At 39.2% G+C, this 13,632-nt stretch overlaps 2 protein-coding genes and 1 pseudogene across 3 annotated transcripts; all 3 read right to left on the minus strand.

Moving 5' to 3' along the window:
- Positions 1-1,522: 1,522 nt before the first annotated feature.
- LOC103930741 (protein CANDIDATE G-PROTEIN COUPLED RECEPTOR 2-like) lies at positions 1,523-3,769 on the minus strand. 2 transcript variants are annotated; one of them, XM_009340116.3, is made up of 6 exons: positions 3,071-3,769; positions 2,812-2,977; positions 2,220-2,382; positions 2,032-2,134; positions 1,858-1,939; positions 1,523-1,751 (listed from the first exon to the last, which is right to left on the minus strand). In XM_009340116.3, the coding sequence occupies exons 1-6, from the start codon at positions 3,121-3,123 to the stop codon at positions 1,674-1,676; spliced, it is 645 nt and encodes a 214-aa protein (XP_009338391.2). In that variant the 5' UTR covers positions 3,124-3,769; the 3' UTR covers positions 1,523-1,673. The 2 variants fall into 2 exon arrangements, with proteins under 2 accessions (XP_009338391.2, XP_048443678.1); XM_048587721.1 differs by having other exon boundaries at positions 2,812-3,769.
- A 142-nt stretch (positions 3,770-3,911) lies between these two features.
- On the minus strand, positions 3,912-7,822 carry LOC103930751 (flavonoid 3'-monooxygenase). The gene is made up of 3 exons (XM_009340127.2): positions 7,367-7,822; positions 6,659-7,102; positions 3,912-4,701 (listed from the first exon to the last, which is right to left on the minus strand). The coding sequence occupies exons 1-3, from the start codon at positions 7,805-7,807 to the stop codon at positions 4,051-4,053; spliced, it is 1,536 nt and encodes a 511-aa protein (XP_009338402.2). The 5' UTR covers positions 7,808-7,822; the 3' UTR covers positions 3,912-4,050.
- A 3,217-nt stretch (positions 7,823-11,039) lies between these two features.
- On the minus strand, positions 11,040-13,522 carry LOC103930826 (annotated as a pseudogene).
- Positions 13,523-13,632: the final 110 nt, after the last annotated feature.

Consider the following 13,632-nt stretch of genomic DNA (forward strand, 5'->3'; position numbering starts at 1 on the left):
TGCGGCTTTCCTTCCCGAAACTTGTATGGAGCTGCCATTTTTCTCTCTAAACTTTAATTTTAGCTCATTACCCCAGTGAACTTTTATAATTGGTCAGTTTCTCCCTGAACTTTAGTTTTAATTGAACTCTCACCTTTTATAATTGGCTAATTCCCCCGCCTAAATCATAAACGCTAAAAGTGAAACAAAAAATGTACGGAGTGAACCAGCGGGAAAGAAGAAAATTAAAAAAAAATTGTGTTGGTCACATTAAGGATAATTTTATATTTTTACAATTATAAAATTGAAGTTTAGGGTAAATTACATAAAACAACCTCAACTATTGGGTCATTAACAGTTTCATACCTCGTCTTTAAAATGTTTCAATGTCATACCTTATCTTCGAATTTGTTGCAATGTTATACCTTCCGTCAGTTGTCTATCAATTCCTCTGTTAAATGCTGATGTGGTTTGAGGCGGGGCCCATTTTCTATTAAAAAATTAGTAAAATATTATTAAAATAATAATTTACCCAAAATAAAAACCCCAACACCATCTTCCCCGACCCCCCTTCCTTGCAATCCAAATCCAAAACCACTTCCACCCATGTCATCATCCTCCCCATCCTCCTCCTATCCAACACCCAAACCCAAATCCTCAAACCCTAATTGCACCTTCCTCTGCAAGCACTCGCCGTTGACCACCCTCGACCTCCTTATCCCCATTCTTGTCCTCTTCTCCGGGGCCACCCCGTTTTCCTTGCCTTGCTCCTGATACTCCGGCGCCATGTAACCGCGCTTGGGTTGCAACAAGGTAGACATAGCTCCAGAGAGGGAGGCGGCGATGAGGTTGATGAGTCTGGAGTAGTGGGAGGGTGGGTGCAAGGAGGTGGAGGATGGGTGCGCAGTGGGTTTGGGGAAGACGGGAAGGGGAAGAAAGAGGTGGGTTTGGGGAAGATGGGATATAGGTTGCAGGGAAGGGGGGTCAGGGAAGATGGTGTTTGGGGTGCGGAGGGTGGAGGATGGGTGCGGAGAATGAGGTGGAGGATGGGTGCGTGGTGGGTTTAGGGAAGACAGGAGGGGGAAGAAATGGGTGGGTTGCAGGGAAGTGGGGTCGGGAAAGACGGTGTTTAGGTTTTTTTTTTTTTTTTGGTAAATTATTATTTTATTATTTTTTAATAGAAAATGTGTCCCGCCTCAAGTCGCATTAGTTTTTAACAGAGAAATTGACAAACAACTGATGGAAAAGTATGACATTGCAACAAATTCAAAGATAAGGTATGACATTGAAACTTTTTAAAGACAAGGTATAAAACTGTTAATGACTCAATAGTTAAGGTAGTTTTATGTAATTTACCCTAAAGTTTACGATAAAATTGCCCAATTATAAAAGTTAAAAGATAAGATTGATTAGTTATAAAAGTTTAGGAGAAGTTGGCAGCTCCTTACAAATTCGGGGGATCGAAACAATTGTAGTATTCCATATTGCGAGAATTAAAAGGAGTGCAGTATGACTATTTTGGAGTGCTATTAGGTACAATACGGCGATTAACACTCAAATCATATTTATATGGGAACCTCTACCTACTTGCAAAACTCAACATTTATCTGTTCAAGTTATTTACAAAGTATACAAAAGGTCAGCCTTCTTTCTGCTGAACTTACACATTCACAAGTTACCGATGGTCCGACGGACTAATCCCAATCGGCGTCAAAGAATCCAGCATCCTTCATCTCCGAGTAATACGCGTTCTCCAGGAGAAAACTTTCTTCCTGTAAACATCACAACGTAGGTTTGCAATTGCACGATAATTACTTACGGCACAAGTCATTGAAAACCCAGAAATGCTGTTTAACCATTATTGAGAAGAATGATCACCTGGAAAAAATCGGCCACAAAAATCACGTACAGAGAAGGAAGATAGAGTGTGTGGTAGCATATATCTGTCAAATTGTACAACCTGCAGGATATGCACAAATTCAAAGTTAAAATTGCAAGAATTTGAGCTAATGAATGTATCATAGTTCTAAATTTGAACTTAATTTTGAGTACCAGATTCCGAAACTAGCTCCAATTCCAGCAAGCCCGCAACCAAACGATGCCAGAGCACTAAGTACAAACATTACGACGATGTAGTTGTAGAATGCTGGTCTGGCTGCAGAAGATTAGAAGATAACCGCACATTAGATTTATAAAAATTCCGGCAAAAGCAGTAAAAGCGGAATTAGAAATGTACTCACGAGGTAACTTCTCTGTCAATTTTGAGAAATGCACAAACAATATGAATCCATGAAGTGCAGTAAGCAATAATTTGTGGATGAGCCACAAGCCCCACTTCACTCCAAATGTACTTCCGATGCCAACGATGAACAGTGGTACCCCAAACCCGAACACATAGATTACCTGAAAATGAATTTTGCAACGAAAACAATTGTTGTGAAACATTATGACGATGTAGAACAAACCCGAATGCATACAATTACAAAAACAGTTGTCGTAAAACATTTACCAAACGCTAGACTTGTTCATTGATCAAAACCGATTATGTGCTAGAAGAAAAGCACCAAACGCTAGACTTCTTCAATGTGCTAAAAGAAAAGCACTGGACTTTGACAGTGGCCGAAGCAGCAGGTGATCGGTCAATTGCTTACTCTGCCTCTACAGACATAACATCTATATGCTCAAAGGTAACAAAATGGATTTCGCAACGAAATTCTAGCACACTATTAACAGAAATTGCATTTCATATACCAGGAAAACTGAAATCGAAATGGTTGATTCTTCGTCAATGTAACGAAAGGGCGATTACACTGATTAGTGATTAGTGATTACATTGATCAATGTATCGACACCAACAACAATCCCAGAAACAAGGAAAGTATGAGCTAAAGCTTTAACCCCACTTGCATAATTCCCCTGGAGCAAGAAACCCACCAAGCTAGTTTCCAATCCCAGCAGTGCAAAACCCGTAAACATTCCCACCTGAGCACTGCCCTGCCTGCATCGAAAAATCAAACACCAAATCGCACTCGAAGCACAAAACTGTACAAACCCACAACGCAAAACCTTCAAAAATTGAAAACCCACGAACCTGAAGAGCGCACCAGGCGAGGTTGAGAAGGCTTGCGACTCACACAAGGGCATAATAGGAAATCATGATGTATGATCTTCCATTGGAGAGCTTGATGACGTTCTTCTTGGCGTGGAACGCTAAGTAAGCCACGAAAACGACTGCGGGAACCACCAGAACGGCGTCGTACCAGATACCATGGCACTCCGGCGAGCTGACGACGGAAAAGCTCTGATCTTGACCGTCGATGATACCTGGGAGGCTCTGATCTCAACATAGGATTATTTAAAGATTCTTAGTCTCCTTACATTTTAATGCTAATTTTTGTGCTAAGATTATAAAAATTATGTCGAAAATATGTGTGGCAGAAAATCTCATTTTTGATAATCTCCTTGACATTTCTTGATGGAAAGAAATAATCTAACTACTTTTTTCAATTAAAAAAACCCATTAATCCTTAATTGTTTTGGTGATTAAATGACATTTGCAGAATGAATATCCTTAAATAATTTATATTTTTAACGATATTCTTATGTAATCTATTATGTAGGGGCAAATGGTGAATTGCTTTGGTACGTCTTGAGTTTAAACATTTTCTCTTCTCATATGATAGATGAATTAGTGTATCTTATCATTTGTTAAAATAAAATTATATACAAGAATACTCAAACTTAGATTAAAAAAGATGACACGTTTTTCTAGCTGACTTGACTACAATGTTTGCTCTTGAGTAACTTATGTGAGATTTGGTTAAAATACTTATATGCATCTAAGATATGTTGAGTAAAATAACGGACACGACGAGTAGATCATCGAGTCTCAAACAAAGAAGCACTTCTACCTACAAACAACACAAAGAGAATTCTAGACCAACTTTCTTGTAGAATTCTTGGAGAAACAATATTTCATTCAACTTAACATCCAAACCAAACGTGAATACTAGTAACAAAGACAACAAATTTTCCATAAAATCACCACCACCACATAACTCTCTCAAGAATTCAAGATGATGATGCATTATATGCATGAGGGGCTAGCCTGTTACGCGGGTGCACCATTAACGGTGCAGCTCTTTGTAGGGTGAGCCCATAGGCCTCGTCCATGTTCAACTTCTCAGGGGTCAACCCATCAGCCAAGGTCCAATCAAAACCATGGACTAGGGTTGCAGTCATCAGAGACACCATCCGCAACCCAAGGCTCATCCCGGCACATATTCTACGCCCAGCCCCAAACGGTATGACCTCAAAGTCATTCCCCCTAACGTCGACAGTCGGCTTCTCGCCGCCCGATAGGAATCTCTCGGGCTTGAACTCGAGTGGTTCCGACCATTGGGCCGGGTCGCGAGATATGGCCCATACATTGACCAAGAGAGTGGCGCCTTTGGGAATATGGAATCCGTTGATTTTGCAACTCTCGGACGCCATTCGAGGAAGAGAGAGCGGGGTGGATGGGTGGAGCCGGAAGGTTTCCTTGATCACGGCTTGGAGGTAGGTCAAGTTGGGCAAGTCCGATTCGGTTACAAGCCGGTCCCGACCCACGACTTGGTCCAGCTCTTGTTGGAGTTGGGCTAGAATTTTGGGGTGGCGAAGGAGTTCTGCTATGGCCCATTCCACTGTGCTTGATGACGTGTCAGTGCCAGCTGTAAACATGTTCTGTGTGCATGAAAATTATTATGGGTTAGTCATTTGGTATTTGGAAGAAATTTTTTATTGTGACGGAAACACAATACAATACATTAAGTGTCATAATACAATAAATTGAACATTCTGTTAAATGTCTAAATAGTATTTTTATACTTTATATACCGAATCAAATTCTCGGCAAAGTTGAAAAATCTACCTGTATTTGATAAGACACCTGAATCAATTTTGCAGAACCAGAACGTGCACATTAATATGCCATAATTATAAAAAGACAGATCCCTTCTTCTTACAAAATTTAATTTTGATCAGCAAATTCATGCCAAGTGTATGAAAAGATTTATGATCATGCGGTGTATCCCGTTAACTACAATTTCATACAGTAAGATACCAGAATATCAACGAGTAACCGGAAAAAAATTCGGATCCAGTGCAAAATGCCAAAAACAGACGAATCCGTATCCTTGCTTGATCTTTTTTGTGAGGATTTTAAATATCTGTAAATCATATCCGTTCATTATATATGGTATGGTCATATATTATTTTAAATATTTTTACTTATAATTAAATAAAAATAAAAACTGATAAAAACTGATCATATAATGTACGATGAACAAACATAATTTACAGATTCTCAAAATTCTTATCAAAATTAAGAGACATCACATGGTCACGTGCTAAACGCTAACGTGGTCCAATTATTTAAATAGCTTTTTGTAGCAGTTTGACAGTTGAGGAGCGGGTGATCCATTAATGACATATTTTAAGGTTTCACGTGGGAGAGGTCACGTGGCCAACTAGAAAAGAAAGGTAAGCTGGAAAAGAAAATTACTTTTCTAACCTATCAAATATATGAAAACAGGAAGAAATAGTAAAAATGTTTTTTTTTTTTTTTGTATTTTGGGGAAATTAGTAAAAATAGTGCATATTAACTTTCTAGCTTGTCAGTCTCCCAAAAAAATTGAAAACTAAATAAGGTAAAAAACTTTACACTCTTTTCTTTTGAGGAAAAAGTAAATTAATTAAGACAAAGAGAAACCTCGAGGGCATCCAAGGTTTTTTCAAGAGGAATGAGGATTCTTTTCGGATTTTTTTTGTGAGGATTTCGAGAATCCTTCAATTATATTCATTCATCGTATATCGTGCGATCGTAAATCATTGTAATTTATATTTAAAATTAAATATAAATAATACTTAATAAAAATAAATTCCATGATATATAATAAATAAAGTTAATTAGAGGATCTCCAAGATTATCACAGAGAGGAGATCCAGATAGAACCCTCATTATTTTACGAGGAAAAAAAAAATTGTTTAGAAAAATAAATTTTTGTAGGTTTTTTTCCGATAAGTAATTTTTTTTGTCGGTTGACATGTCTTGTCAAGTTCAATAATTGAGTTACGAGATAGTGTTTGCAAAAGTCATTTACTGGCCCCCACACACTTTGAGTGCGAAGTAGTTTTTTTTTTTTGTTTTTAGAAAATATATGGAAGGGAGAGAAGTTGGAGGGAAATATGAAAGATAGAGGGAGTGAGAAAGCGTGAGAGTGAAGAGAATTTTATATGTTTATTTAAAAAAATTTGAGATATGTTATGAATATGTGATAAAAAAATTTGTGTCAAAATTACGTATTGCCTGTGATTTTTTTTTTGCGATAAAAAAGTAAATTACCTTTTTACTCTATTTTAATTAACAAAGAGAATGTTGTTGATAGGTAATTTAAATTTAAATGGGTTGATTGTTGCACATCACTTTCTGCACATTTTTTTACAATTAAATTGATCAAATTTAATTTCTAAGGCCAAATTACAAAAATGTATGTGGAAGATAAAAAATCGTTTGAAATAATTACTTCTCTTATTTTTTTAAAAGCATAAATAATATATAGATTAAGATATTATTTCCTTCTGTCACCATATATGAAAGGGTCCAAACAAAAAGGAAGAGAGAGAGAGAGGAGCTACGTACCAATAGCAAAGCTTTAATCTCAGTGTCGGTGAGCTTGGCGCCCTCACCGTCGGCATCCTCCTTGAGCGACAGCAATGTCGTCAGCATGTCCACGTGCTTCCCTCCGCGGCTCCTCTTGTGCTCTTCAACAATGGCGGTCAAGAAGGCATCGAACCTCTTGTGCAGCTTCTTCATCTTTCCCGCCACTCCCTGCAAGTCCAGCCACTCTAGGGAGGGGATGAAGTCGCCGATGTTGAATACTCCGGCCAACACCATCATCTCCACCACCATGGACTTGAACTCATCCGCCTTTGGGTCTTCGCCGCCCTTGCCGTTGCCGAAGAGCCTCCGTCCTACCATCACCCGCCCTAGGGCGTTCACCGTGCACACGTTCAGTAGCTGCGCCAAGTTCACTGGCCTTGACCCTGCACTTGCTAATCCATGTGCAAGCACACCCACCTCCTCCTATAATATTAAACAATTACAAATTGTAATTAAATATCCCAAATGAAAAAATTTCAGAAGTGCTTTTAAATTATTGAAAGCGCTTTTGAGAAAAACACTTAAGATCATAGGGAAAATCAACGTTTTCGATTGCTTTTAAACAATATTTGGTTCGTTTTTCTTTCATTTTTCAGTTTCCGATTGCTTGAAAATTAATAATGAAACGTAGGGAAAATCAACGTAAAAAGGGACGAAGTCAATGAAGACGACGGCCGGATTGCTGACCTGGCGAACATGTTTAAGATCATCCAGAGCCTTGCCTGAGAACAAATGGACGGAGCTGATCTTCCGCAACATCCGCCACCGTGGACCGTACGGCGCGAACACCAAGTCCTGGTAGTTGTAAGCGAGATGCTTGGCGCCGGAGTTGGGTGGCCGGCTCGAGAAATTAGCGTCATGGGTCTTCAGAAACTGTGACGCCACGGAGGCGGAGGCGGCAACAACCACGTCAACAAACCCCAAGCGGAGGTGCATGAGGGGTCCATACTGACGGGCCAAAGCCGCCAGAGAGTGGTGGGGAACGGGGCCTAAGTGGGGCAAGTTCCCTACTACAGGCCAAGGTTTCGGCCCCGGCGGAAGAGGCAGAGAGTGACGGCTCCCGCTGGGGGCAAAGATCCGGTATAAGAAGAAGGCAAAGACGACGGTGAAGACTATGAGAACAAACATGGCGTTTAGATGGTGAGTGGAGTCCAGTGTTTAGTGGTGCTGGATAAAATATATAGGAGGGTAGACAGAGGGAGGGTTCGGGTGCGCTGGGTAGGTTGGGAACGTGTACGATCTGTTGGGTGGGTTAGGTTGAATTTTCACTTATATTTTATCTAGTTTTTAATTTTTGTTTTGGGGATTAGAACTTAGGAATGGTAGATGCACATTTTTTGAAGGTTGGATATGTAAGAAGATGAGATGGGAATTAATTAATATGAATATTATGTGTATATTATTATTTTTGTTTTGGTTTTGACTAGGAATATGCCATGGCTTTTCCAAGTGGTTTTATTTTATTTTATATTTAATCTTTAATTTTTTGTGGTAATGTGACTTTGGGTTTCTTGTGGATTGTTTGTTTTGTGTCATATCTTTTTGTTTGGTGGTGTTTGTTTGGTTTTTTGGGGGGGGGGGGGGGGGGGGGGGGGGGTGGGTGCGTGGGGTGTGTTGGTGTAAATTAAACTTTTATACTCTTGGGAATATTAAGGATTTGGATATGTTGTTTTTAACGATGATCAAGCAATCAATTAATTTTAAGATTTTTTAACTAAAATGGTTTATAAGATTAACATAACTTCTCGCTTTGATCATTAACAATGAAAATCAATAAAAATGGCCATAAATTTGTCTACATAGTAAATCATTTTAATAATTCCGTAAAAAATTTATCAATATCTTTGTTCAGTGGATGTGTTGGTTTGATAAAAATACCTTAAAAGGTGATCACATGGTCATTCACCCCGACAATTTAATGGAGATATTGACAGATTTCTCATAGAATGACCAAAACGATTTACGATGGACAAACTCAAGAACTACTTATATAGATGTTCATGGTTAGAGATCAAAATGACGAGCTATATCAATATTAGCAACCATTTTGGTTAAATAACTTAATTTTAACTATTATATTTCAAATAGTACCAACTTAGTGAAGCGATTGTTGCAGTGTCAGACTAAAAAGTTGGACTAACAATAAATTATTATATTCTAATTTTTTTCTATTAAGAATATCAAAATTAATAGATTAAAGAAAGAGGATATCTTCTTCGTCAAATTGCTGGTGCTCCTCAGCAACTTGGAAGTTACAAAATTTCCCATAACAAAAGGCTTGACCCTGATCTTGAAGATAGACCTCCGCTACCAAAGACCCAATTCCCAAATTTCCCAATATTTTGATTATTACAAATAAAAAATACCCAATCCCCATCCTTCTCGCCCTTAGATTCCTATACCCATGGCCATGTATACGGCTGGAGATAGACATCGACGGCTAAAGGCCGTCGTCGAAGAGCCGAGCTTGATCACGCAAAGAAATCGCGAGACTATAGAATCGATTCGGTTTGAGATTCGCATCGAAGGCGACCGCCAAGAGGAACTCATCAATTAATTTCCCAACGAGTTTGATCTAGCAGAGAGAGAGGTAGAGACAGAGATAGATGAGGACTAAGAAGGAGGCAGCGAGTGAGGAAAGCGAAGAAGAAGGCATATCGTAGTCCTTGGCAATCCCATGGTTCAGCACGGCACTGTTTTGGACAATCTAACGAGAGTCAGAGTCCACATGAGTTTGAGCTAGTCTCATTTAAGTTAGTCCTTAAGCATACCAAACATAGGACAATAATCCTAGTTAGTCCATTACTACCTAAGAAGGTGAAACAAACACACCCTAACTGTGCGGTTCTCGCACTAAAACGGAGTTGCATGACGTGTCATACACTAGAACAAAGTTTCGATATAATTAAGGTAATAAGCTGGTTTACAATCACCCACGTCAAAGAATATGGTGTCCGTTCTTTAGATGCTACCTAAATAAATGATCGTACTGATGTCCCAGCATGGCGACAATGGTAGGCCTGAGTACAGACTTAGGACAAAAGATTAGAAAGCTACATATACATATACATATATATATATATACATACATATTAGCCGATGAGCATACATTTTGTGTGTGTGAACAATTTCATTTTATTTTTTGTTTTTTATTAAGGAGTGTGATTAGTTTTTAAATTTTTTAAAAAAATATGAAAAAATGATGGTAGGACAATTTCTCTTAATAAGTATATATTTTATCTTAATATTACATAATTACTGTTTTGTCTTCCTTATATAAATATTGTGTATCAAAAGAGAGGGTAAAATAGGAAAATAGGGATATGATTGTCATTTTCTCAAAGGATACAAAATTACTATTTTGCCCTCCTTATGGAAGTATTGTGTATCAAAAGTGAGGGCAAAATAAGAAAAAAGGAGCAAAAAGATACACAATTACTATTTTACCCTCTTTATGTAAGTATTGTGTATCAAAAGTGAGAGCAAAATAGGATAAAAAGTGACAAAAAGTTGACAATGAGAGTTCTCTTAATAATAGTATACATATATATATGTATGTATGTATGTACGTACGTATGTATGTGTGCAATTACTTTTGTAATGTGGTTATAGCCTGAACACGTAGAAATGGAACTTGACTTCAACTAGGACGTCCCAATGCAACTATATTTGGATGCCTTCAACCTTAAAGCTGGATCACGTGGATGGAAACAAAATTCATTTGGGCAAGGGCTTCGAAGACGGCTTTGTGTGGACATTGAGTACCAAATTTGATGTCTCTATCGTCTTTGCATTAGATTTGATCACTGAAAAATATGTACCTAATATGACATCCTCTCGTATTGTTCGGTTCTTATGAAGAAAATCACTCTGCCATTGCTCTTCAAAACAAAATTTATTTCTTTTAATTTTATTACGTATATACAGAAACATGCATTCTTAAATTTATACGATGATATATTGTTGATGCATCGTAAAATATTTGTTGATATTATCGACACTTTCGATGAACTTGGTTACGTACAGTGCAGTTAACCTCCATTATATTAAGGTAGTGGACTGCATATAACAGAAAATTTTAGCATGTTCTCCAATGAATCACACACTGAGATCTTAACCGTTAAAACTGAAACTTTTGCAGTTACATCTTGTGTCGAAATTCCGGACGCATAAGCAGGATTTTTAGCCGTTGAATCTTTAGTCAGAAGGCATAATAAGATACGCATAAGCAAGATTTTTAACCGTTAAATCTTTAATCAGGCAGAATGCATAATAAGATACGCCGTAGCATATTAAAAATGACTTTTGATTATACAAAACAACCCAGTACAAAAGTAAGACGAAAAAAAAAAAAACAGAGTTAAAACAGTTGGAACATCATTACAGACACGCCGCAGAAAACAGAAGAGTTTCCTTACAAGCTCACAACCTATTTTACTCAACCATGTCAAGATCTTCATCCATTTCCTCAATCTTCATCTTCTTCACAGCCTGTTCGGCATCAGACCTCGGCCCGTTGGAGTTCGGGATGTGGATCAACACATCCGACTTCTGCCCTGTCGCCGCATCGACAAGCCCTCCGTTCTTCTCAACCCTATACACCAGCCCGCTCCCGGTTGGCGCTGCATCTATGAACACGGTCGAGTTTTCATCTATTTCTTCTCGCACAAGAATTCGCGACAACTCCGTCACCACCTTCTTCTCAAGCCATCTCCGAATTGGTCTGGCACCGTAAACCTGAAGACGAAAAAAGAGTACTTATTTAGTGTTTCATATCACACAGGAGTACGCAGAGAAAAGATTTTTGGATTCGTAAAACCGATACTCACGGGATCATAACTCTCGCCCAGAATGTATTCCAACGCCGCATCGGTGACTGCCATAGCGATGCCCCTCTCAGCCAGTCGGGCTGCAACATCCTTCATTTGCAATCTGGCAACCTTCCTCAGTTGGTCGTGAGAAAGAGGATCGAATACAACAATCTCATCGAGACGATTCAGCAGCTCCGGCCTAAAGTGCTTTCTCACCTATGCAAGAACCATACTAGTTAAGAATTGATAGAATGAAGCGATACACAATCATAATTCAAATTTCGGGTAACCAAAGATGGTACCTCTTGCATAACTTTATCGCGAGCAACCTGCATCGAACACTTGCCCATCAAACCGGCGAGGAGATGTTCTGCACCCAAGTTTGAAGTCATGATGATCACCGTGTTTCTGAAATCAACTGTCCGGCCTTGTCCATCGGTTAGTCTTCCATCATCCAGGACTTGCAGGAGTGTGTTGAAAACAGCGGTGTGAGCCTTCTCCACTTCATCAAACAATACAACACTGTAAGGCCTCCGCCTCACGGCCTCCGTGAGTTGCCCGCCTTCATCGTGACCAATATACCTGTAAAATATGAATGAGTCAGAATTCATAATGCCGCAGCTGAGCTCACAAACATGCTCGAGCGAAGAAATCTATAAATGCAATTACCCAGGGGGAGCGCCAATTAAGCGCGAGACAGAATGTTGTTCCATATACTCGGACATGTAATTCTGACAATCGGATTCTCGTCATCAAAAAGTTGTTCAGCAAGCGCCTTCGCAAGCTCAGTTTTACCGACACCAGTTGGGCCCAAGAAGAGGAATGAACCAGTAGGTTGTTGTGGCCTTCCTAGCCCTGCTCTTGACCTTAAAACTGCCTCGGCGACAGCATCAACCGCCTGGTCTTGCCCCACTACTCTCTTATGCAACCTTTCCGCAAGTCCAATTAACCTTTCTTTGTCATTCTGGCCAAGCCGTGTGACAGGTATGCCAGTCCAACGGCTTACCACCTCTGCAATTTGTTCTGGTCCAACCGTCTCTGTCAAAATCAAGTTTTCGTCGGTACTACCTTCAAGCTTCGCAATGGTGGTTTCCACTTCCGGAATAGTGCCATAACGCAAGTCAGCAGCCCTAGCCAAATCATATATTCTTTTGACCTCTGCTAAAGCTACCAAAGCCTCTTCACGCTTCTGCTTAAGCTTTCGAAGCTCATCAACCCTTTCCTTCTCCTTTCTCTACTTCATCACCAGTGGCTGAAGCTTGTCTCTCAGTTCATCAAGCTCTTTTGTAGTGTATGTGCATGATTACTTTTGTAGTGTGGTTACAGCCTGAACACGTAGAAATGGAACTTGACTTCAACTAGGAAGTCCCAATGCAACTATATTTGGATGCCTTCAACCTTAATGCTGAATCAAGTGGATGGAAACAAAATTCATTTGGGCAGGGCTTCGAATTTGGCCTTGATTCGTGGTTGTGGGCAATGTTTATCGTTGGAGTGGGTCGGATTCACTTCCTACAACTCGTTTTCCATGATGGTTGTGCGCTCCTCGACTTACCCGCGGCTGAGCCGCCTTACTAGGCCACGCCTGTGGCGTCTTTTCGATGCGGGCAACATATTGTCTAGCAGTGGTGTTGCCCTTGATAGGAAGACGAGCTGATTTGTGGTTCTATTCTCGGATTAAATAGTTTTATTGTTTTGTGGTTGCTTCGACAACTTGTTGCGGCCTTCTTGTTTTAGCAATGGTTGTTGTGAGTACCAAATTTGATGTCTCGTATCGTCTTTGTATTAGATTTGATCACCGGAGAATATGTACCTAATATGGCATCCTCTTGTATTGTTCAGTTCTTATGAATGAAGTCATTCTGCCGTTGCTCTTCAAAACAAAATTCATTTGTTTTAATTTTATTAAGTATACATACGAACGTACGTACTTAAATTTATAAGATGATGTATCGTTAATGGATCGTAAGGTATTTGTTGATATTGTCGTATTTTGATGAACTTGATTGCGTAAAGAGCAGGTAACCTCCATTATATTGAGGTATCAATCTTAGTAAGAGAGCAATACAATTTTTATCAAATTTAAGGGCGGAGTAGTTTTGGAGCTGTATAATTTTCATCAAATCACACACAGATTTTAAC

The sequence above is a fragment of a genome, unplaced genomic scaffold (genome assembly GCF_019419815.1).
Source record: "Pyrus x bretschneideri cultivar Hongxiangsu unplaced genomic scaffold, Pyrus_bretschneideri_v1 Contig27, whole genome shotgun sequence".
Lineage (NCBI taxonomy): Eukaryota > Viridiplantae > Streptophyta > Magnoliopsida > Rosales > Rosaceae > Pyrus > Pyrus x bretschneideri.

What these genes read in the sequence shown, in the direction of transcription:
- LOC103930741 (XM_048587721.1), bottom strand. Translation starts at nt 3,123, where the DNA reads ATGCCCTTGTGTGAGTCGCAAGCCTTCTCAACCTCGCCTGGTGCGCTC. An exon ending in GGAGCTAGTTTCGGAATCTG is followed by an intron (nt 1,940 to 2,031) that starts GTACTCAAAATT and finishes CATATCCTGCAG; the next exon opens with GTTGTACAATTTGACAGATA. An exon ending in TTGTGGCCGATTTTTTCCAG is followed by an intron (nt 1,752 to 1,857) that starts GTGATCATTCTT and finishes TGATGTTTACAG; the next exon opens with GAAGAAAGTTTTCTCCTGGA.
- LOC103930751 (XM_009340127.2), bottom strand. Translation starts at nt 7,807, where the DNA reads ATGTTTGTTCTCATAGTCTTCACCGTCGTCTTTGCCTTCTTCTTATAC. An exon ending in ATCTTAAACATGTTCGCCAG is followed by an intron (nt 7,103 to 7,366) that starts GTCAGCAATCCG and finishes TTAATATTATAG; the next exon opens with GAGGAGGTGGGTGTGCTTGC. An exon ending in AGATTAAAGCTTTGCTATTG is followed by an intron (nt 4,702 to 6,658) that starts GTACGTAGCTCC and finishes TCATGCACACAG; the next exon opens with AACATGTTTACAGCTGGCAC.